At 41.4% G+C, this 25,441-nt stretch overlaps 1 protein-coding gene across 3 annotated transcripts in view; it reads right to left on the bottom strand.

Moving 5' to 3' along the window:
* Positions 1-25,441, bottom strand: part of LOC147747719 (coagulation factor XIII B chain-like) — a 1,426,313-nt gene that overhangs the window by 98,911 nt on the left and 1,301,961 nt on the right. For all 3 annotated transcript variants that reach the window (XM_086955242.1, XM_086955259.1, XM_086955250.1), the window contains one exon: positions 23,813-24,009. In XM_086955242.1, coding sequence (XP_086811368.1) covers positions 23,813-24,009 — 197 coding nt within the window. The remainder of the gene's footprint in view (positions 1-23,812; positions 24,010-25,441) is intronic.

Here is a 25,441-nt window from a genome sequence, read left to right as displayed (position 1 = left end):
GATTGGCTGGCTGACAAAAGAAGGCTTCATGAAATGCAGCATTGAGATGTAAGTGTAGTCTAAATTATTACATTTCCTAGAGTAGGTTCAGAGGAGATTTCGGCATATTGCAGACTAGATCTTTGCTTTCCCTGCTTCCCCATTGAGCTTTGATCTATTACTCTTCTAAGTTGCTTGAACTTCTCTTCAGGAGTAGTTCTGCTTTTGAAATTCGATTTATACAGATATGATTATGTTCTCACTCTCTTATCCTAACTAATAACTCTTCAAGGCTTCTGATTGATGCCTTTATTCCCATTTTTAGAATAGAGATTCTTTCCTTTATGGAACACGCTTAATGTATATGATTATTTTTATGAGCTAATATGATGATCTTAAACTGCTGATTGAAATAAAGATCATATTCCACATAATGGATTAATAAAACCTTTTAACTCATAACAAACTCTCATATTTGACTGAAATATTCTAGTGATTTTAAAGACATTTATGTGATTCAGATCCTGCTTAATCTCGTTCAGCGTAAAAGGGCTGTCGAACAAATAGGGGGGATTTCTCTCTGAACAGGTGATATTGCTTTCTTGTACACTTAAATTTAACTGAAACTCCCGCTTCAGCAAATCTGGTGGCAAATTTGGTGGCAAAGGGTGGTTTACATTTTGAAAGGCAATGGGTTTTGAAGGCCATGTGTGGATTTGAAAGTGGTTGCAGTACTGGAGGCATGAGTATCAATAGGGGCATGTGTCATGAATAGTAAATCTTTGCTGCAGTTTGTTCATGAGATGTTGAAATGTGCGTTTGAATAAATCATTGATGTGTATGTGTTTATTGTCAAAAAGTTCAAGAGGGTAAGAGAATCCAAAGTAGTCTCACATCCCGGTATATTGGAAAATAAAGTTAATTTTTGGTTGCTTGTCCGCTAAGGATTTGTAGTGCTGATCATGAGATACTTTTGACTGCCACATTGCGAATGGGAAGTTACCAATTTGCTGTGATTGTACTAATATTGAATGATGTTAGTGGAACCTATTGCACAATTTACTGCCGGTCGAGATTTAATTTGCATGTGTGGAAAAATCTTTTTTGTGGGGGAAAGTTGGAGGGTGTTCAAACCTTAATATTCCGATTGATGTATTGTTTAATTTTCTTTAGAGAAGCAGACAAGGATTGTTTATTGTGTGTTCACTTAGAGTTATAGGTTGTGTGTACGAAAGAAGAATTTCAAAGGAGACTGAACTGTTGCAATGAGTGAGATTATACATCATAATGTGCTGCAGTCGGGCCGATTGGTTTTGTACTGTCACGCTTCTATTGGTTGATGACAACACAGAGTGTTGTAGGTCAATCGTTTCAAGAATGCGACTTTGAAATTAGTTATTGATTTTCAGAAATCCAAACTGTAACAGGATTGGGGGAAATGATTCTGACATATACAGAAAAGAATCAAAATATTGGGGATTGAATTGATGATGAATGGTGATGTGACAGTTCTGGTAAGGGAAAGTGAGGGGGCACGTCCCAAGGGTACACCGGAACATTATATGACAATAAATGTGGCTTACATGCATGTATATGGCTTCATCAATGGTGGAAGATCACTTAAAATGAGGGTTCTCCGAAGTTACCACCACATGATACATCAATATTATTGAGAATTTAGGAGAAAAACTGTATGAAATGAAACTGCCTACTGGGGAGTGGCAGTTCCTTAGTTAGGGTGAAGGGGCATTGTCCACCCAGCAGCCAGGGCAGCAATCATGAAAAATACAATGGTAATAAAATTATTGTAATACCATTGTAACTTTTCAGTGTGACCAGTCCTCATGAAGTGTCAGGGCAGTGCGGGGTCACTGCTGCTGCCTAGCAGCAGGGGAGGAGGAGTGGTGCTCCAGTTTAAAATGTGTATGGCACTTTAGCCACTTGTCTTGCAACGGCCAGCCTGACATGCGGATTTTAAACCTCTCTAAACCGAGCTGTCTTAGACAACTGGGTGGAGAGCAGTCACAGATTACCAGTGCCTGTAGGAGCACAGAGCCTACCCGCTCCAGCCAATCCTGGTGCTTCTCTCATGCTAATTAACAGCATGAGAGCAGCAGCTGGATTGGTCAGGGGAATTGGCTCAGAGACCCCTCGCTGACTTGAAACCTGGGATTGCAGGAGCAGCGAAGAATGGGTAGGTATTTTCTAACGTTTTTGTTGTAAATTCTTTTTTGGGGTTGCCCATTGCCAGGCAATGTCAAAACCAGGCACTGCCTTGCACCTCAACTCCAAAGCAGTCAATAATGGCCTGTTATAAACAATGTTCATAATGGGCCATGATTGAGAGCTTTGGAGTTTCTAAAACAGCCTGAAAGTGTGTCATAATACACGCCCATTTACCCCTCCACTTTCAACTGCAATCAGCCACCAGTGCTCCTAGGCCTAAATAATATGAGGCATTAAAGCTTTGGGAGTAAAGAGCACATGCTAGAGAGAAAGACAAATACCAAACAAAAGCAAGGAAAGCAGTGCGTAATTATGCAGATGCTCGATGGGATAAGGAAAAACATGGATGGAGGAAAGCAATGGTTGAGGAAACTAGATCATATCCAGCCATTACTACTAAGAAACCTGAGAAATTGTAAAAGAGCAAAGCAAAGGCAAATGAAGATAAAAAAAAGTGGAAAGATTTCTGACACCGAGAGTGATTCAGGGGATGAACTTTAGATGCATTATTGTCTATGCGTCCAACACCTTATGTTGCATCTGTATCAAATACTGAGAGTACTTCAACATCAAATGTGACAGTGTTCAAATTGAAAAACCATTACAGGTGACCCAGCCTATTGTACAATCTTGTGAGTAAGTCATCCGTTTTGCCCTTATCAGCCCCATACAGTGTACATGGCGTACTGCGTGAAGGCATGCCTGTTCCTGGGGTCAGGCATGCCTTATCGCAGTACGCCATGCGCACTGAAGTTCTTCCTGTTGTTAATTAATTGAACCGTAGCAGCTGGAGCAGCTGAAGGCGAGTGGAGCCACAGCAGCAGGAGTAGGCAGGACACTGATTTAGGAGTCGAGGAGAAGGTAAGCCTCCCGAGTGCTGGCCTGCAGGCCTTACTATACGGGAGGGAGGGGGTGCGGGTATTTTAGCAGAAGAGGGAGCAGGGGGTTTGCAGAAGAGAGTGAAAGGGGCCGGGGGTGGGGGTTTAGCAGGGAGGGTGCAGGGGGCACAGGGGCAATGAGTGACTCCACCAGCCACGGAACTCTGTGGAATTTCACAGAGTTTTCTAGTAAATCTGTGAAATTCCACGGAGTGCTACTAGACTTTCTCCGCCCAGGGTTAGTAATTAGGTGGTGAGACTTTAAATACTGGATGTCGATCTGAGGCTTTTCCACCAACATTCAAATGAGCTCCTTAGTGTGAAGGTACAATCTAAAACGAGGCCTCCCGCTTAGTGTATCCGACCTGCGTCCATTACGGTCAGCCTTAAATTCTGACTTTGTCCTAGTCAAGCACAACTAGTGCTTTGGCTTGTACGCACTAGAAACTGTTTATTCTTTATAAATTCATATCTCCGTTCCCTACGTTGGATTTTTGTCATTTTTAAAGATAAACAATTATTATTTGAATTGGTGTTGGATTTGGATTCAGTGTTGTGTCTTACTTTTTTGATGTGTTGGTGTTTTTAAATGCTTTACAAACCTGTCTCCTATGCTACGCCTCCCTGCTCGTTGCCAGCTCCAAGGATTGAGCAAGGAAATCATGTATTAAAACCTTGACTGAACCTTTTATTGTGATTGTGGCCTTATTGCGAGTGGTAAGTCCCTACTTATCCCGACTAATAAAACACTTTCCTACAAACCTGTTATAACTGATGTTGTACATGCATGAGTTGAGACTGTGATACTTTCATGTATTACTGCTTCTATTATAACTGGACCTGCAGCTATTACAAGGGCAATAGCAGCACACTCAGTAGGGAGCTGCCCAACAACTGCGCCGACTAATCTTGTTCCGAATGCTGTATTTCAAGGAGCTGTTAGGAGGAGTACCTGTGAGAGAGTTTATTCAGAATTCACAGATTAGTGTCTGGACACCCCCACAAACTAGTCAATCATTGAGAAAAGAAAGAAGGATTGTCTTTATGACACAAACAACCCAGGGTAAGACTAACATATTTAAGGGTGCGATTTTTCCCCTGTGGTTTGTAGAAATGCCAGAAAATTAAAAGGAAGAAAAACAGGCCCCTGCTGCACAGCAGACAGAAAAGGAGAGGCCAATAAATGTTCCACGACTAAAGGTTGAATTAGAAGAAATAATAAGAGAATGTTTTGATCTTGAGCATGTGAATGAATAACATATGTATTTGTGTAAAAGAAATTACTAGACGTGCAGCAGTTACACATGACAAATTAACTGAATTAGCTAGTTAATGAGCTCTTGAAACAATGTGTTCTTCAGGGATATGATTACATGTTATTGAATTAGTAAAATGCATATGAAGATGGAGTGATTTTGAGAAATTAGGAAGCAAATAGGTAAAGAAACATGAAAAAAAAGAAACAGTCAAAAGTGGCCGAAACAAATAATAAATCACCGCATGATTCACTAGATAAAGGAGAGACTTCAGTTTATCCATTGAGAGAAGTTCTACATGGAGGGTATGTACATCTGGAAAAGATGTGATCTTGCAGCATTTATGAATAATTTTCCAAAATTGAGAGACAAGCCTGTGAGGTGGTACACACACGTTGCACAGACTTGTTAAGGGTTTGAAGTCATTGTGAACCAAATTGAATACACTTTTCAATATTGTACTGCCGAATGATTTGTGGGCAGAATGCAAAGTTGCTGTACAGTGGTCGCATGAAGAGCCAAATAGAGATGAACACACTTTTTCACCTTCTCCTGTTGTCACGGAAAAATATGATGCAGTGATTACATTCCTAAAAGGCAAGGTTCCACCAAAATATATTGGTTGGGTAAAGAATAAGAGAATTTCACAAGAGCATAAAGAATCAATGTATGACTATTATAAACGTTTGAATCAAGCAAGTGTTTCTGCAACACAGTGAATAGGGAATATCCAGAACCTGGTGATATGGTTTTTTTTGTGTCTCACTTTGTTATTGGTATGAGACCAGAGATCAGTATGCTTATACAAGAGAGTGTGCTTTGCTGGAAAACAAAACCTCTGGATGAGATCCTAAGATATGTGAAGTATTACAGTGATGAATTGGAAATGAAGCAGAAGAGAATTAAAGAGAAGTTTCTAGACTTGTCTGCGAGCCTAATATGGACCCGACAACACACTAATTGCAATTCAACTCACATCATATATATGATCATGTGCCCTTGTGACATGAAATATATTGGCATGACATGTGGGAAAGTGAAAGTGAGGATTGGGGAGCATAAGAGCAATATTAAGACCAAGAAAATAACCACCAAAATGAGTAAACATTTCGTAGAACAAGAACACACGGTTGACAAAATCTGATGGACAGTTATAGAAATGTTACAAATCAAAAACAATAATGCAGAACACATTTTTTTTGAGAAAGAACAAAGATGGGTGGATTGTCTGCAAACAAATGTTTTTGGACTCAATGACGATGTACCATGGCATCAATTTTACTGAAGGAACCACCTGAAGTAAAACCTGATCGGTATACATTCTACAACCCCTATGTATACATGAAATAAAAAATGACATATATTCAGAAATTAGATACAAGTATGATACAGCTACACATAGAAAGGAAAATAGTCCCCTCCCTTCATTACTATCATACTAGTTGTTAGTTCTCTCTCTTAAAAATTGACTCCAAAATTGCTTTATTTGCGCTAATAATTGGATATAAACATCAATACACATATTCCACATTTCTAATTCGAGATCTGTATCATATTAAAACATGAGGCGCCTCGATAGACACGAGGTTAGACAGTCTTTTTTCCACATCGTTGACAAAATATGTTAGTCTTCTCTCTACCAATCAAAAAACATGTGTAGAGGGTCAAAGGGAAATGTTTACCGACCTGTCAACTCACTCCCTTACTGTCATACTAATGAAACACAAACAGAGAAGACCAGGTCAAAGTGGTGTTAAGCTATACTAGTGACTAAGAAACAGGGGGGGATGCGTGAGAAGTTGAGTCACAAATGGCTTGAGGAAATCCCATCAGACCACCCTTGTGGCGGAGTCTCGTCATGTTAGTTTTATCCTTCACTATCACTTAAGCACTGCACCCCATTAGCACTACTCCCTGAGCAACAATTTGGCTACAGTATGTTTATCCACATCCGCACCATCACCTGATGGTCTGGGCGGTGTTTGGATCATTCAAGCAATTCCCACATGACGAGACTCCGCCATAAGGGTGGTCTGATGGGATTTTCTCAAGCCATTTGTGACTCAACTTCTCACGCATGCCCCCCCTGTTTCTTAGTCACTAGTATAGCTTAACACCACTTTGACCTGGTCTTCTCTGTTTGTGTTTCATCAGTCTTCTCTCTACCGCCATGGTTGCAGGATTAGAAAAGAATGAGGGAACTCCAAACCAGTGTCTTCCGGGGGCAGAGTCAACACAAGGACGATATTCGCAAGAAGCTGGTAAGCGGGACATGATGCCTTACACACGGAAAACAAAGTAAGCATAGATACTAATGTATATCCGTTTCGTCTCACACAGACAGGAGAGAATGTCTTGAGCACCCCGTTGAAGCACAAAAGCTTTTTATGAGAGGTAACAATACGTCCATAGGCAACCAAACCGCCACTCATTTTGCAAACATTTATGAACATGACGACACGGACATTTTTTCTAAACTGAAATTAATCTAACTGTGAGGTTAAAATGTGTCAGTGACAAGTCATACATATAAAACGTGGTTGTCTTGAAATAACAGTGGGAGTTCAAACACTAATTTATTACCGAATACGAGTAACTACACCTTTGCTCACTGGAACTTAAATTAACCACGATATTTCAGTAACCGTTTGTAAAAAGTCTCCGCACTTAGCAAGGACGCCACTGTTGAATTTACTAACATGAAAACGCGTTTTTTTATGCTGATCACAACACTGCAAATAGAAAGAGGATTGTTTTTACGAGTAAACAAATCTTTAGAATTTCGCAAAGATAAACTTAGCAATGAAGGAAATAAGTGTGTTTAGGGGAAAGCAATAATAGAAATGATATCAACCCAATGAAGAGTGAACAATGAGATCTAGAACCTCTGGGGGTTGAATGCCATATTATTCGTAGTTTTAGTGAAATCCTCAGTGCACCATTCAATGTTTGATACTACCATATGATGTCTCAAGAGTGAAGAGGGATAATAGCACCCTCGTGAAATGAAGCTAAAATATAGCGAAAACGTTTGAATGTATTTGTTGATGTTTGGTGTATTTTGTCTTTGTCTTATGTGTCTCTTCCATATTTCAGGCGCGATTGGCCCTCTCTTTTGATTATAAGGGAATACAAGAACCACTGACAGTAGCTGCACAAATCGTGTGAGTACTTACCTTTTGGTCCTGAAGAAAGCCCCATAGACCCGACTGGGCACAGTGGGGCTGAAACATGTCGGCCTGATAGTTAATTAGTAGTATAGAGCAGTGGTTCTCAAACTTTTGACTCCTGTGGACCCCCATTAAGTCACCACTGGAAGCCAGGGACCCCCAAGCAATTTGTAGGATTTAAATTTCAAACATTAATTCAAACAAAATAAACACACATGTGCACACATATTTACAAGCCCCTATCCCCAAGGGAATGTCACTTTTTGTGATGTTCCCATGGCGAGAGGGGCTTCACCTTATTTACAAGGCAGTGTCGAGGCACTTACCGTGGCTTAACGCTGCCTTGCAAATAACGCCCCCTTTCATGCGATACTTAGCGTGAAAGAGGTGGGCAGTGGGTGTTGTGGTGGGCGTTCCACTGTAACACCCATTGATTTTTACACTGCCTATTTACAAGGGCAGCGTAAATAGGAGACTGCGCCAAAATTAAAACCAGGAAACACCTGGTCTTAACTTGTCGGAATGAGGAGAAATGCTTTATTTCTCCTCGATTGTGCTTTTTCCATGTGTGCTGCCTTATGCAGTACACATGGAAAAAGCAAAACGCATTGGATTGTTTATGTTCAGGAAGGTGACCCTTCCTGCACATAAACAAGCTTTAAAAACATTACATTTTGTAACTTCCATGTGTGCTGCGTTAAGCAGAACACATAGAAGTGACAAAAGAGCATTTCAAGATTGTTTATGTGCAGGAAGGAGGACCTTCCTGTACATAAACTATCTTCCCCTGCACACAGATGCCCTTGCACTATGGTGAAAGGGTGCCTGCATTGGCGCTACCCTGCTAAATGTAGCACCAGCGCAGGAGGAAACGCAGGGCTGCACCATATTCTTGTAAATATGGTGCAGCCCTGCATTTCAAAAGCAGCGGAGCGTGTCATTAAGCCAAGCAGGCTAACGACACGCTCCTCCACTTCTGTTGTAAATATCCCTCTCGATATTTTATATTGAAAGAATTTGCAAAAAACAAAATAATTTTAATCCGAAGATTGGGGCTGCATCCCAGTGACTAACTTTTAAATGTCTAGTTTTATTTTGCAGTACAAGGCTCCTGCTCCTGCCAGGGCCAGACTGGAAACCAAAAGCAGCCCTAGAAAATGTTTTCAGACCAGTCCTCACACGGTGCATACCAAGTGCAGTGAGTGAGCCTGGCCACTACAGAGGGGGCTTTGTAAGGCTCTCCCCCAAAAGATTTTGGAAAACAATGGTGCAGTCTACGACACATTTATCATTACGTATTGAATTTTATTCGCTTTTAAAGAATAGTAAATGAAAACCTTACTATGCACCAGGGTACGACAATCTGGGAAGAAAAATAAGTCACTGACCAAAGAAGTAACCTACTGACCTATGCATATGAAATACATTTTTTTTTTTTAAATGAACGGTACCCGTTCTTTGCAGTAGGCACATTAACCCTCTGTGCTAAATTAGATAAGTTAAAGCTGCCACTGGACAAAACTCATCTCTCCTGCAGGTACATTAATCACTGGTGTTATCGTGACACTTTTATTGTTGCTCGAAAACTGCTAATGATACAGGAAACTTTGCAATACTTTTAAAACTGCTGCCTGCGGACCCCCTGGGAATGTGTCAAGGACCCCTGGGGGTCCGCGGACCACAGTTTGGGAAACACAGGTATAGAGGATCCAGTAACTTGATCGGTATCTACCCACCATTGATTTTTACCATTCTTGAACCATACCCTTTTTTAATAAACCTGTTCGCCTTGAGATGAGCAAGAATTTTTAATTCACTTTTTTTAGTACTTTTAGACACTATGGGCCTCTTTATGATAGCGTTTTTTGCGCTTCCTCCGGGCTGGCGCAAAAACCGCAGCGGACCCACCAAAGACCCACCGCCACATGAGGATGGCTGGTGGGTCCTGGTTTCCGACCGTAGCTTTTCCGCCGCGGTTGGCTTACAACCGCGGCGGAAAAGCTCTGATATGGCGGCGGTGTCTCTCAGACACCGCCAGCCATATTAGGATGGGTTTAAAAAAATGCTTTTCCACGGCGGGTTCTCCGCCGTGGAAAAGCATACGGATATTCACCTCGGGAGCCCGTAGCGGGCCCCCTGGGTGAAGGGGGGGTGGGGGGTGCACATGGGGGGTACCTATGGTACCCCTCTGTATTTGTATGTAGGAATCGGCAGGCACCGCACAGTGCCTGCTGCTTTCTGCATACAAATGCAATGTATGCATTTTTAACATTGCGGCGGGTGCAGCTTGAAGCTGCACCCGCCGAAATGTTAAACATAGAGGATGTGACCGCCAGGGTGGCGGTCACATCCTAATAGCACACGAGGGAACTCCGCAGGCCATGCGGAGGTTCCCTCGTACTCAGGGGTCGCGGATGGACACACGTCCGTCCGCGATCCTAATCAGCCCCTAAATCTGGACACTATGATGATGCACCAACGCATTGTAATTGGCGGAGAACCAAGATATACTGCCTTCCAAATACATGCGTGTATGAGGGTTTTTTATTAAGAAAGATAAAACCCCTGGAACCGTAGTTAAAAGTGGTCCATTCTACCCCCATTTTTGATTTTTTGACAAATGATATTATCACAGAAAAGCTTTCAGAACCAGACATTTTCAGGGAATCAAAGTGTAATGCAAAATATGGTTTTCAGGGTCACGGTAATCAAAGAGGTTCTCAGTGAAGAGGTAGAGGTGTTCCAATTGACTCGCGTTCCGGCATTGATGTTGCAATTCTGAAGAAATCGACCCCTTGTCATTTTTGTAACAAAATTGGGTATTGAAAGAGAGAGTGTAGACTTAATCCCAATAGAGTGACTGGAAATGTTCAAAGGCAAGGAGGAAAGCAGATGTAAATGGAGAACGTACCCGTTCAGCAAATGCAAGTGCCAATGCAGACACAGGTACCAACAATGCTGGACCCACAAATCCCAATCGTTCAACAAAATATGGGAACTAACATGAAACAGATGTCCAAATCAAATCCAAACTTTATCCAGCACCAGAATACAACTCCCTCTCAACAGTACCGCATATAAGACAGTGACAGTTTTAGCTCTAATAATTCCCAATAATGGTACCTGAAGGGGGAGGAAGATTGGGTATCAGGCACAGTCTTAGAGGTGTACCAGAGTGGACCATTTGTAGAAGGAGAAGTAAATGGCCACCCAGTGTCATTTCTGATTGACACAGGTGCTACCCGTCCATTGTTAGAATAGTAGAGGTTCCAGCCCTAAGCCTCTTGGGGAAGAAGATCCAAGTTGTGGGAGCTACAAGTACACAAATAACAAATGCCACTTCAGCGAAAGTCCCAATTAAGATTTGTTCATTCAACAACAATCATCAATTTGTTGTTGGCAATTCTAGTCCTATAAAGAAGAGGCCTCCTGTGCAAGTTAAATTGCACTATTTACTGTACACCGAATGGTTTTAAATTTTAGACCCATAAAAAAGGATGTTACTTTTAAATTGGCTGAACAAGAATCAGCTGTAGGATTGTATACAGTAAGGACTGGAAATGATTTACCCCTGACTTAAAAAAAATTGTTAATCCAGAAGTATGGGATTTCATAGGAAAGGATATCGGATTAATAAAAGGTGTTTAACCAGTCTGAATCATGGTGAAGCCCAATGCTTCATACCCAAGAACACCACTATATAATTAGACCCCAGAAACAATAGCAAGAATAACACCAGTAATTGAAGACATGTTGAGCAGAGGGCTTCTCAGAGAAATTGTTGGGAGCCCTTGTAACTCTCCGATCAAGAGCTTGCAGATGCCTAATGGCAAATATTTGATTGTTCAAGATCTCCGAAAGATTAACAGCATTGTTATTCAATGTTGTTCCATGGTACCGAATCCAGCCATTATCCATTTCCAAATTACGTGCACTGCAGAATGGTTTACCGTTATGGATCCATGCCAATTCTTTTTTTCTATTCCATTGTATGAGACAGTGAATTTCTGTTCACTTTTGTGTTTCGACAGAGAGTTTTGGCATGGTGTCAAGTTCCACAAGGATATACGGAGAGACAGTCTATTTTTAATCAAATTCTAAAGAAAAGCCTTGGATCTCTGCAGATGCCTTACAAATCAGTTCTTGTGCAGTACATTGATGACCAACATGGGGCATCAGAAACACAAGAAGCTTGTAAACAGGATACAATTGCTTTGCTTAACCATCTAGCTGAAAATGAACATAAAGCTTCTCCAAATAAATTGCAACATTGCCAAAAAGATGTCCAACTTCTATGGCATATCATTGAGAAAGGTACCAGAAAGGGGTCCCAAGAGGGAGTTGAGACCATTCTTGGAATGAAGGCAATGGATCCCAATGTTTCCTTTGTGGCTTAGCCTTTAGTGAGGCTGACACACAAAGATGTGCCTGATCTGCTTCCATGGTACAATGAATTCTTTAAAGCTCTCTTAGAGCTCAGAGAAAGTTTCTGTTGTGCCTGGTTCCAGTAAGATATTTACTTTGTTTTGCAGTAGGAGAGATTGCTCCACTCTCTCAATGCTTACTCACATGCATGGTGATGCAAAAAGACCTGTGGATTACTTCTCTATTACACTCTGTCCTGTAGCAGCAGGGCTTCCTGGGTGTCTGAAATCTGTGGAAGCAGTCCGAGAGATGTGATAGGGATGGGACATCCTTTAACTGATATGGTCCCTCATTTTGTAGAGCTTTTGCTCACCTGAACCAAAACCTAGTACATGACCAATAGCCGTCTCCCTAAATATGAGCAACACATTTTGGTGGCAGAAACCATTACATTAAGGCGCTTACAGGTTTTCAGTCCTTCCACACTACTTCCAACAAATGACAATTGTAATGATGATGAAGTTAAACATCGTTGTCTGAATGTAACGGTATTATGCACCAAGCCAAGGCCAGGCATAAAGATGAACCATTGATCGAGCCTGATTATGTAATGTTTTTGGATGGCTCATGCTTAAGAAATAATGAGGGAACCCTGAGAGCAGTTTATGCTGTCTGCACAATTGAAGAGTTTGTAGAAGCTTCATGGCTTCGAGGTATTACCCCAGCACTGTTTGCAGAATTGATTACTTTTATAGGAGCCTGCAGCCTAACAGCCCAACTGAGAGGGACTATATTTGCAGATAGTCAATAAGGCTTTGTTCTGTTCCATGACTTTGGACAGTTAAGGTCACAAAGAGGTTTCATAACCTCACCTGGAACTCTGATTCCAAATGGAGAACATGTGAGAAACCGGTTGGAAGCAATACAGTTGCCCAAAAAAGTCACAGGTTGTTAAATGTGAATGAGTGAAAATTGATATGTCACCACTGGAAACAAATTTGCTGATGAAGTTGCAGGTTATTGTACACTTGGGACAGGCAAATTTGGCAGGGCTTACACAAATGAATCTGAAGAGGACACTGCTTTCTCCATGTTGTTGTCAATAGCTGAAATATGGGAAGTACGGGAAGATGTTTCAGAGGAGGAACAACAGAGTTGGATCAGTGCATGATGTGGGAAAAAAACGACATTTGGTTTTCAGCAGGTGGAAGACCACTACTGCCAGATAGTTTATTGTTTCCCATGACATGACAATTTCATGGCCCAACACATTTAGGAAGAGATGCAATGATGAGATTATTCAGACAGAATTAGTTGAACCCCCAATTCAGGATGCTTACTGGGGAATTTGTATAATCAAATATGTGAGAAATCAACAGAGGAATGTTGGGGAAAAAAACACTAGTTACACTGAGCCATGTAGGAAGATTAGGAGGTCCTTTCAAGAGAAAGCAGATAGATTTTTTTCAAGATGCCTGTTGTAACTGGTTGAGATTTGTCCTGGTTATCAGAGTGCTTTACAGGTTTAACAAGTTGTATACAAGGGACTTAGAAGGGGGGTAGAAACATTTGGGAAAAAAACAAGTAAATACATTGTATGAGAGCAAGAGGTCCCAGATCCCAGGGTGGGATGCCTGGAGGTGCCGGATGGATAGCATCCAGGTAATCCAAGGTGTGGCAGTAATCAGAAGTAGAACAAGGTTGCTGAGGTGATTGCAAAGCAAAATTTAGGAGAGGAATTTGCCCATTAGGGAAGTTTTGGCCTCCTTTTTAAAGCATGCCAGAGATGGATTCTTCTAATGGCGGGCGGAAGTGAGTTCCATATACTTGGTGCGGCCCCAGAGAAAGCCAGATTGTAAGTTTGTTTTTTTCAGAAGAATTCTGGTTGGAGCAGGAGGTCTCTGGCAGACCAGGAGTTTCTGGCTCCTCTGGATACCATGCGTTTCTGGGAGAGAAATGCAGGGGAGTTTGAGTATAGAGCCCTGTGCGTGATACATGCCAGTTTAACTTGGATTCTGGCCTTAAGAGGAAGCCAGGTCAGAGCTTTCAGATGTGGTGAGATGTGTTCGAATTTCCTTGAAGCTGTTAGTAGTCTGGGGCCAGGGAGATCTTGGGTAGACCCGAGCGAGTAGAGCATCAATGTTCCAGTCTAGAGATGGCTAGTGCCTGAACTGCCATTTTTAGGTCGGAGTGTTGAGGAAAGGTTTCAGTTTTCTTAGGTAGTTCAGGTGAAATCTGGCTGATTTGGCCATTAAGTTGATGTGGTCACACATGTTCAAGTTGCAGTCTGGGGTTATTTCAAGGGATTTGAAAGAGTCCACAATGGTCGGTGGGCAGTTTAAAGCTGTGATCACCTTAATCCATTCCTCAATGTCAGGGTTGGTTTTGGGTGGGGAGATTAGGATAAATTCAGTTTCTTTGCGTTGAGTTTCAGCTGGTTAGAGGTGAGCCATTGGACAGTCAATTTCAAGGCCTCATTCAGGGAAAGATTCTCCTCAGGAGTAGAGATTTTGATGTAGATCTGGGTGTCGTCGGCATACATGTGGTAGGAGATATTTGCGGTGCAATTATACTTCGGCTAGCGGTTCGAGGTAAAGGTTTAAGAGGGTAGGGGACAGGGTTGATCCTTGGGGGACTCCAACAGTGATCGGAGAGTGAGCGGCCAAGTTACCGCTTATTAGGAATCTCTGTGAGCGGTTATGGAGGAAGGACCTAAACCATTCAAGAACAGGGTCATCCAGTCCCATCCAGAGTTTGAGGCGTTCAAGTAGTTTTTCTTGGTTTACCGTATCGAAAGCCAATGATAGATCTAGGAGGATTAGGAGACAGGTTTTGCCTTGATCAAGGGCTTGGAGGGCATCATCCACGATGTAGAGAAGGGTGGTTTCAGTGCTGTGCCCAGGCCTGAATCCGAATTGGAAGTCATCTAGTAGGTAGACGTTGGTGATGTGTTGGCTCAACTGCTGCACACATTTCTTCAGAACTTTAGCTAGGAGTGGGATATTGGATACAGTTCTAAAGTTCTCAAGTGAAGCAGGATACAATGCAGGTTTTTTTTAAGATGGGGAGGACTTTGCTGGCTTTCAGAGAGTCAGGTATCGACCCCCGTAAAAAGGGAGGCATTGATTATTGCAGTCCAACTAGGAATGATAGATTGAGAAGCAGCGGCTAAGCAGTTAGAGTGGAGTGAGTCATTCAAGTCGTTGTTCGGGTTTAAGGAGGATAGAGACGGAATGTTCGTCATAAACTTTGAAGTTGGACCAGTGAGCTTGGTTTTTGACTGATGTCTGGGGGGGCAGCACGGAGAGAAGAGGTAGATCCGGAAGGGGTTAGGAGTAAGCGGCAGATCTAAGTTAGTTTCCTAGGACAGTGAGTTTGTCGGAGAAGGAGGATAATTCCTCACATGATATCAGAGATTTAGGGGTATCTTAGAGGTTTTAGCCAGTTTTTTAGATTGTTGTTTGACCATTTCGAAAAGCTTGCGAGGTCTGTTCTTGGCGTTCTCCACTTCTGATCTGAAGAATTCTATTTTTGAGTTGTGGATGTTCCTATTATAGGCATTTCTGGTCTGGCGGAGAAGTTTTAAATGTGCAGCTGAAGGATGCAGTCTCCAGTTTCTTTTTGTCTGCCGGAGGGATCTCCTCATTGGGGGACCCACTGAACCAGGAGTTTCTGTCTTTGGTTTGGGTTCTTTTTAGTTTCAGCTGAGCAAGATCATCAAGAATGTTAGATATAGTCGTGGAGTTAATGGTCATTGAGGTCGTTGACTGTTGTGATATGGGGGGAGGTCGGACTTGCAGGGAACAGCCAGTTCCCTGTGATCAAGGTTCTTGGTGTCTCTAATCCAACGTTTTGGAATCACTTGTTGCCGTGCCCTTGTCTTATGGGTGCCTGATAATGTGAAGGTGATAGCGTGGTGGTCAGACCATTCGCATGGGTCTATTGAGAAAAGCTTGACCGCTGACTCCTTAGCGATGATCGAGTCTAGAGTGGCGCCTTTTGAGTGTGTTGGGAGTGAGCAGGCTTGGGTGAGGGCCTGGTCAGCCAGGAAGTCTTTGATGGGGTTGACCTGAAGTCCTTGAGGTTGTTCCAGTGCAGATTGAAGTCATCAAGGTAAATGTCTTTAGAGTTGGAGCAAACCCTGGCTGTGATGATTTCTATGAGGTGGTCATTGAACGTGGTAAAAGATGTGCAGACTACACAGTTGAGTCGCTTTGCTGCATATGGAAGTGCAAGGTATTCTCAGGAGTCTGTGGAATCTGCCAAAAGTTCAGTGATGAGGAGGTTAGAGCGGTAGATGTAGGCAATACCTCCCCCTTTTTTTTTTAGATTGCCTGTCCAGCTTGCAATGTTATAGTTGGGAGGGACTAAGAGGTCTAGGCACGGAGATGAGGATCCGTTGAGCCATGATTCGGTGAGGATTGCTAAGTCAAGTTTTTGGCTCAGGATGAGCTAGGGGATATCAGTGGCATGCTTAACTGCTGAGCAGCAGTTAATTAGGAGGCCAGACAGTGGGGGGTCGGAGAGAGTGTCGTGAGTTGGGACAGACAAGGGTAGTAGCGCTAGGTTGCTATCAAACACACTTCTGTTGCAGAGGGTAGCTGATCTGTTGGGGTCGATTGCAACTGTGCGGATAGCATGTTCGTCATTCACATCTAGTAGATTAGGGGTTACTGGGGCAGAATTATAGGTAAGGAGAATGGCTAGAATTTCCTTTTCTGTGAGGTCTAGTGGACTTGGGGTTACAGGGACAGAATAAAATGAATTTCCTCCTCCGAGAGGTGGGAGGGCTGCTTGCGAGGTCGAAGGTGTCTCAAGGATAGTGGTAACAGGTTATATTGTGCATTATCTCCAGATGAGTGCCAGCCCAGCCAGCTCGGAGGAAGGGCGGTCTCACCATACATAAACTGTTCTCACGAGAGTTAGTGAGGAGGTTCAGATTGTCTGTTTCTCTAGAGTGAGTTTGTGGGACTAATATCAACAATGAGGGTATAAGATTGCTTTGTGCAGCACTGCAGATTGAACAAGGCTACACTGTGGTTATTGATCTGAAAGGTCTGGAATAATAGAGCTGTTAAATGGCACTATAAAATCCTGTTTGGTAAAAGTATGTGCTTCTACATCATTGAAGTAGCCAGATGCTTTGCCTTTGGTGTTAATGAGTCTTCAAAGTACCCCTGACAGGAAGACAGGGTTATTTCACCATGGAATCTTTATGGGGCGTTCAATGAGATTGCCTGCTGTGCCGGCAAATGTACTTTTGAACATCACAGATGACATGGTGCTAGAAAAAGTCTGCAGCGCTTTGCGGAGTTCCACCAGCAGCAGAGTCTGTTAAGTTGCGCTGCTCACACTGATTTTTAGTGCGAGGATTTTGTCTTGCACTCTAAAATCAGCGCAAACAGCACTATGCATAGACATTATACTTGAGCAACTGCTTCCTCAACGGGAATGGCAGATTTCTCAACACGAACAGTAACGACCTGCAGCGACTGCCTAGGATGAGAAATCTCACCAGGAGGCGGTCTAGAGTGTTACTTTTTCTTGCAAGTGCTCGCCAACTTACCATTGGTGAGCCTCTCCAGATAAAAAACTTTGCTATGCGTCACTTCACAGAGTTTTCAGAAACTCTGCATGGTGCTTGGAAAGTGGAGAGGGCAATAGTCTGCAAACTCCGCAAGCGGAGCAGAATTCTGCACCCACCCATATTTTCCAAAAGGTTGCAGCTGTTACCCTAAATCTGAATCAAGAACAATGACACAACCTCAGTCCCAGAAGCTGGGTGCTGTTTAAAAAGCATGCCCAGAAGACCTGCCTAGAATTATGATCGAAAGCCCCCTTCCAAGTGATCCTTGTCATGAATACTGCTGTTAAGTGTGCTGGAGTACCATACTGGGTTCATGCATTGCATACTCAGAGAGTGAGTGAACCTAATGAAGAAATAGTGTTCTTTGAACCAGAAATGAGAGTACTAGTAGTCCGATCTCCTCAAGCTGGACAAGAAGCAAGAGCGGTACCACAAGGAGCACAAAAGCAAAGAGAAGAAAGGAGTGAAAAATACCAGGCAGCTGCACCAATTTTGCCTTCTGGGATGTCACAAAGTGGCACTAAAGTCTATGAAGGAGAAGAAGAAGAGACACAATCCCAACCAGAGAATAAAGTTCAGACAACTCCAGAATCAATAGATGAATTGGATGAAGGAACAAGGACTGGATCAAGAAAAGTTCCTTATGATGTTAAATTGCCACAGAGTGAAGTCAAAAGGAAGTTGAGATCAAGTGTGTCAGCGGAACGCATACCACCAACAATCAATCGGTATGAGTGACACAGAAAGAGGAAATCGATAGACACCAAGAAGATCGAAAAGAGCTATAGCACCTTGTCGAAAGTATTCTGCACATGAATGGACTTACTATGTGAACCATGTGCTAAAAACACAAATACCAGATTTGATGGACCTGAGATCTGAACTTTTTTAACCCCCAAGACAGCATTTCAAACACAAAAGTTTGAACAATTTGTTACAAAAAGTTTAAGGACTGAGATAAAAACTGATGTTTGAAAAAGAATAAAGAAGATTTTCTAGACCCAAGGCTGCAGTAGAAGAACATAGATACCACATTTAGAAGAAGATGAAGTAGGGATAGGGATGTCTATGTTCGGACTACTGTAAATAAAGCTTAAATAAACTGACCGACAAAAGAAAGAATCAAAGATGCTGCTCAACTAAAAGCAGGAAACAGACTGTTTGAATTATTGCTGCTACAATTTTGCTGAAATGATACAAAGTTTTTACAACTGAAAACAATGATACACCAGTCACGTTTCAAACATGTAGCAATCCCTTCATATATGATTCAAGTGGTCCTAAAAGGGAATGCTCGACATTGGGAACAAGCATAACCTCAGCTGGGGTTGTGCCAATACTACATCTCCGTCCGAGCTGTTTATGTTCATAAATTGTCCGTTCCTCATGTAGAGCACGTTGTTTGTTATGTTTATAATTCTCTGTGTTTGCACTTGTCTGAAACGTATAGTGTATCTTCTATATAAGAATTTTATGAAATTAAGAACATAATATAATGACATGAAGAAGTAATGGTTGAATAAATAACCAGGACCAATGAAATCATATATTGGCCTCTTGTCTGTCTAAGTAGATAGCAGCACACAAAATGTTAGCTACTTCTTTCATTGTGTCACGTATGGAAACTGGGCATTTCTCTGCTCTTACTGCTCTGTGTGCCTAAAGTCTGTCTCCAATACACGTCTGGGGTGGGCGACAATCACCCTTTCCACATTTCCTCCAGACAGCAATCCCAGGAGGGATAGGTGTGACAGAGAACTCATCTACATTCTGATATCTCTTCCTGGGCAGGAAGAGAGGGGGGAGCTGACACTTACACCTGAATGGGCTGTGTTTCCTGTTTCGTACACTAAGAGCTGATTATCCTCTACTAATAGTCTGAAGCCAGGAATAGGAAGAAAAGGGCATGTGTGTACTTCAAATACCCTTCTTCCAAGTCACCCCCACTTTAAAAGCACACCCGGGTATAAGTACTGGGGCTCTGAACCTACCAAGACAGTACAACGGAGCTGTGAAGAACTCTGCCAGGAGTAAAGACTGCTATGCTACAAGGAGTTCCACTCTACTTGACTGCTCCTCTGGAAGAACTTCCTTTCTGCATTGCTGTGCTGCCCTGCTGCCTGCTGATCTCTGCTCTGCTGAAGACCAGGACTGGACCCATCTCACTTGAACCCATAGTGGCTTTAAGGACTTGCCACCCTTTTTGAAGTCTCAGGGGCATCAAAGACTTGCTTCAACCCTGCAACAGCATCTGGACCCTGCCATCTGTGGGCCCTCCACTGCCAATCCAGCCCTGGGTCCTTGAAATTGAGCTTTTGCTGTGCAGAAAGATCAAAATTGATGCAGTGATGTCTTTGCGCCCATAAGAACCGATGCAGTGTTCTTTGGCGACGATGCAAGAGCTGATCAATTACATCAATGTGACTGACTTTGCAGCTTGGCAACACCAGACAGTACAGCTTGATGATGATGCATCACCTGCATGGTAAAGGGGTTAGTCAACGAAGCCTTTATTGCCTGTGCCGCTTGGAACAAATGCAACATCAACGCTTCCTCCATCCAATGCAGTTTTTGCGGTGGGACCAGTGTTAGTCCAGTAGCCGGTCTGCCCTCCATCATGGTCAGCCCGAACTTTGGAGCTACCCCGGTAGAACATGACCTCAAGTATCCCCTAATCACTATTTGCTTCTAAGCACTACATTTTGATTTATTCTTTAAAACTTCATAACTCCGGCTCTACTTATTGGATGTTTGTTGCTTTGGCCTTGGTTTACCCATAATAATCTATTTTTCTAACCCTGTGAGAAGTATTTATGTGATGCGTTCATTGTGTTACTGTGTGTTGCACAAATATTTTACACATTGCCTATTTAGATAAGCCTGACTGCACTATGCCAAGTACCAGAGGGTGAGAATAGATTATCTTTTAGTGTGTATCTAGCTTACCCTGACTACAGTTATGGTTCCTGCTTGTACATGGGGCATACTCTGACAAACAGAAACCTCAGTGCTAGGAATGGTTGTTCTAGATTAGTCCAGGAATACACTCAGGCATTGATGCAAAAAACTGTTGTGTATGCACACACATGCATCATCAGCTGGAGATGAAGCGACATCACCATAAACCATTGTCATATGCAATCTCGTGTAGCATATTGCTTAGTCCAGTGTATAGGTCAGAACATTGTGAATAATATTATTCTAATTCTGACTCTTTTAAGAATCCCATTACAGAGAAACCTGATTTTACTCCAACAAGCAAACAAGTTGGGCACAGCTTGGTAATATTTTAGACCATACCTACCTATATATTCTGATAAAGCATACAAGAACAGTTTGACCTGTCTAATGAGACCCCTAGAGAAAATATTTATTATGACATTAGAAGAAATCAAATAAATTATACTTGCAGTAAACAGAAGGGGGAAGATGTTTTGAAAATGTCTGTAAGAAAGAAGAAGATGAATATAAAAATAAAATGACTTATCCAAAGTTGAAATTAAATAGAAACAAAGGAGTAAAGTATGTGTTTTCAAAAGAAGAAATCAGTTAAGAAAAAGGTCCGTAGGGGTTTGTGATTTTGAAAACACATTTGAAATTGCAGGAGGCACATGTCAAATATTGCAAGGAGAAGAATCAGTCATACCAGTCTATTTTATTTTTGAACAGGATGCCTATTTCTAGTTGCCAGCTGATTTAAAAGGTACTTGCTATTTAGTTGTGTTGTTCCCAAAAATGTATCATGTATATAGTGTTTATGATTCACTAATGACACTTTCATACAGACATACACATAGTGTAAGAGATGTATCCCAATTAGTGGGAGACATTTTTGGAGCAATCATTCCATCAGCAGTGGTAATCCTAAATGATGAGAAGATCAGACAGCTTTCAACAGTGGTTGACAAATTAGCAACCAGCACCTCTGTTACTCTACCAGTTGTAAATAATGAAGAAGTAGCTATTAGGTCCATGGTTTCACAGAATCGCTTAGCATTAGACAATTTACTTGCTGAAAAAGGCGGAGTTTGCAAGCTACTGAAAGATCAGCATTGTTGCTCCTTTGTTCCTGTCTCTGATGAATGTAAAAAAATATTAAAATTCATCAAAAATATTTCAGATCTAAAACCTGAATTATAACCATTTGAGACAACCAGTGTATTATGAGGTGTAAAAACAGGATTTTCTGCCAATAGCAATTGGGTTGTACTGTTGGAGGAGAAGTAATAAAAACTTTTGTGGTACTACTACTAACAGTAAGGTTTGGCATATCGACATTAGTTGCTTTCTTTGGAGATTTGTGGCTCAATGCTTAGAGCGGCAGACCTTGATGCAGAACGCTGGCCAGGGACGAGGGTTCGGTTCCCGCCTCGGCGGGTTTCGGGCTTAAATTCCTCTGACCGGATATTCTCGCCTCAGTGCCGATTCTAAGCATGGGTCCCACGCTGCAACTCTGGGCAATAGCTTGCTTAGTCTCCACAAAGGCCCCTGATGCACAAGGGATGCCTGGTTTCACCATGGGATGCCCAGGAGTGGACACCCCACAAGGAAAAGCCAGGAGGGGTTCCCTTGTGGTAGGAGTACAAGCGCCGGGATGCCTCCGGGTCACTGTTCGCGCTATACAAATACGCCACATTTACATTTACATTTACATCTTTAAAAGCTGTATATTTTTTTTAACAGGAGAAAGCTAAAGAAAGGAACAAGCAAATGGAGAAAGAATACGAGTTAAATGATTTAATCAATAAAAATACAAAAGAATAAAGACAAATCTGAGCTGAAAAGAAAGAGAACTGAATCAACAAAGGAGGAGGAAAGTAATATCTGAGTGATTCATTTGTGAAAAATATGTGATAGTTTAAAAAAACAGCAGGGAGGGTTGGAGGAGATTATACCAATATCAAGAAAATAACGTACATATAGTAACACGCAGAATTCAAAAGACTTACACGAGAATTAAAAGTGTGTTTAAAATGTGCAAAATGTAGTACACAGTCATACTTGACTACACTTGGTCTAAACAGCTGATGCAGTAATATTTTTCCGCTGATCCATTACCCCAACGAAGGTGCAAAAAGTGCACAATAGAAATGTTATTTTTGCTGACCTTCCCGCAGACATGTACTACTTCCACGAATACATTTTTTCTTAGGATGGTCATGTAATTCAATTAATGTTTCTACTTACACCATGATTGTTGTTACATGTTTTAATTAAATAGAATTTCGAATGATAAAGATGAAGATTCCTGATGGGAAAGTAGTTTGTCTTTGGGAATAACTGCCAAGATCATTACACTGGACATTGCTACCTGATAAGTTTTAAAAAAAAATGTATTGGGCAATTGTGTGCCCAGTGATAAGACAAGGAGTTCCCATGAAGAGAGTACAAATATGATTGGCTGGCTGAAGAAAAAAGGCATCATGAAATGCAGCATTGAGATTTCTGCGTTGTTTATATTACTACGTGTTCCTAGATTAGGCTCAGAGGAGATTTTGCCATATTGTAGACAAGATCTTTGCTTTCCCTGCTACTGTACCAAACTTTGGTCTATAATTCTACTGAGTTGCTTGAACTTGTCTTGATGAGTACTTTTGCTTTTGATATTCAATTTATATAGAAGCTTTGTGCTTATGTTATCACTCTATCATTCTAACTATGAACTCATTGGGGGTTCTGATTAATGCTTTCCTCCCATTTTTAGAATAGGGATTCATTCCTTTATGGAACAACCTTAATGTATTTGATTATTTTGATGAATTAATATGATGATCTTACACTGCTGATTAAAAAAAGGATTGTATACTAAATGATGTATTAAACATGTTTTTAACTCTTGACTAACTCTCGTCATTGGCTGAGATAAAATTGCGATTTTAAAGACATTTATGTGGTACAGCTCCTGATAAATCTCATTCAACGTCAAAGATCTGTCAAACAAATAGAAGGTTTTTAGTCTCTAAACAGGTGACATTGCTTTCTTGTAAACCTATATTTAACCAAAACTCCCGGCTTCAACATCTACACTTCATGGATCACCGTTGTCTCTTATATTACGGGCTATCTGGATGGATTTATCATGAGGACAATGACACAGGCGATTATACCGTTTACATGCTTAGGATGTTAAGTCAACATTACTGCTCAATACAGGACATTGCAATTTATGCTTCTAACTTGGAAGTAGCCATTCAGACAATTGAGACACTCTATTCATATGACATTGTTTAAAAGTGCACTCATTCAATTATGTGTGATTGCCAATGTCATGACTTTGTTTGCTCTCACACCACGAAGAGGTTATTAGAATTTTGTGAATGCAGTTGTCATTCCTTTACAGTCTATACTTACTCTGATACAGATGGGGTATGCAATGAACCCCTCTTCACATATTTGAGATAAGTCACTTGAGCGTGTGCTTTTTATGTATCCTTCTTTACAAGAAAATTCAAAAACTTGACCGTTTGTGGCATATTGTAGGTTTGCAAAGCCTGGAAGAAGCTTTATGTTCTTCTGGTCAAGTTCTTTCTGTTCCAATATGCATGAACCTGAAAAATTGAGAAACCATATCGTAAATCTGTGAAAAGACATCACAGTGTAATTATATACAAAGGCATAATACAGCTGCTTTTCCGCAAATTACTTTTGTACATTTTTAATTTTTCATTTTTAAGTTTGCTCACTTCCCATAAAAATGAGTCCTCCAGACATTAACGTTGAACATATGTCCCTGAATATAACTTCTGTGAAACCTATTGACTGTGCCACTGCATGTTTTTCTCCTCAAGAGAAGGAATCCGTACATGGTCACTCAGCAGTCACCTTTCAATTAATGTTTTCTTCTTTCAAAAAATCCATTTGAGGATGGATGATGTAAATACAAACACATTAGTAGAACCTTTGAATTCATTTTCTTATGCCTTACGAATATTGTTATAGTGGGATTTCTTCTCTTCTTTCTTTGTACCAATACTCTCCCTTCTGTTCAGCCTAAATGACTGGACAATGTCACAGAATCTTGGTGTGTGGTCTTGGATTGAGTGTCAGTTGAAGATGAGAGGCTGAACAGTAGGGAGGCCGATCCTGGTGGGGCTACTACTGATTACCATTTTATTACTATCTACCTTCTTTCCACTTACCTGAAACTGGACATAATAAATTACATCCTGGAACCTACCACCTTGCCTACGATCTGGACTTCTTTACTTAGTACAAATATCCATTCACTGCTTTTTTCACTGGCAACCATGTCTGAATGAACCTTTTTAAAGCTTAAGAAAATTCCTTCAGTGATGCCTGCCATTCATGTGTGCCGACGTCGGGCTGGCAAATCCCATATTATTCCAGATTTTACCTCCAATTTTTTGATCCACTTGATATTTGTTTGTTAGAGCAATAAAAGCCTTGTGTGCTCTTGAGTATACTGTTCACTATATTATTCTATTTTGCTTAACTATTAGTGGGTAATGAGAACCAACAGGCAGGGACCAACCAATGTTTTGATGTTTGACATGTATCGGTCTGGAGGATGAGTCCCAGATGCGAAGTTGCCAGACTATAACAGTAGGAATCTGTGTAGTCTGTAAACAGTTTCTCATGGAGTAAAAAGGGATCAGGAGGATGGAGAAAGAGTGCTGGGATGCCAGAATTGTGCATGCGTGGTTGAGGGGAATATGTAAACTGCAGTACAACATAGCTACACAGTAAGCAGCAGGACTACCACATCACCATTTCATTACAATCACTTCATATGCAAAAGAGGATATTTTTTTAATTTTTCATATATATTCAATGAACTGTGGATGTGATACTTTGTTGGCAGATTAGTGTGTCAACTAAGATCTAATCTGATAAAATGGGTTTGGCATTTTTGGAATGAGTGAGAGAGATTGAAGACCTGAATTCTGAATTGGTAAGTAGTCAAAAAGAAAAATGATATGCTGTACATTGAGTCCTACCTATTGGTAATTACGCTCACAA

This window comes from Lissotriton vulgaris, chromosome 1_1, assembly GCF_964263255.1.
Source record: "Lissotriton vulgaris chromosome 1_1, aLisVul1.2, whole genome shotgun sequence".
NCBI classification, from domain to species: domain Eukaryota; kingdom Metazoa; phylum Chordata; class Amphibia; order Caudata; family Salamandridae; genus Lissotriton; species Lissotriton vulgaris.
Note: the sequence above shows the minus strand (reverse complement) of the source record. Positions and strands in the feature narration are given on the sequence as shown.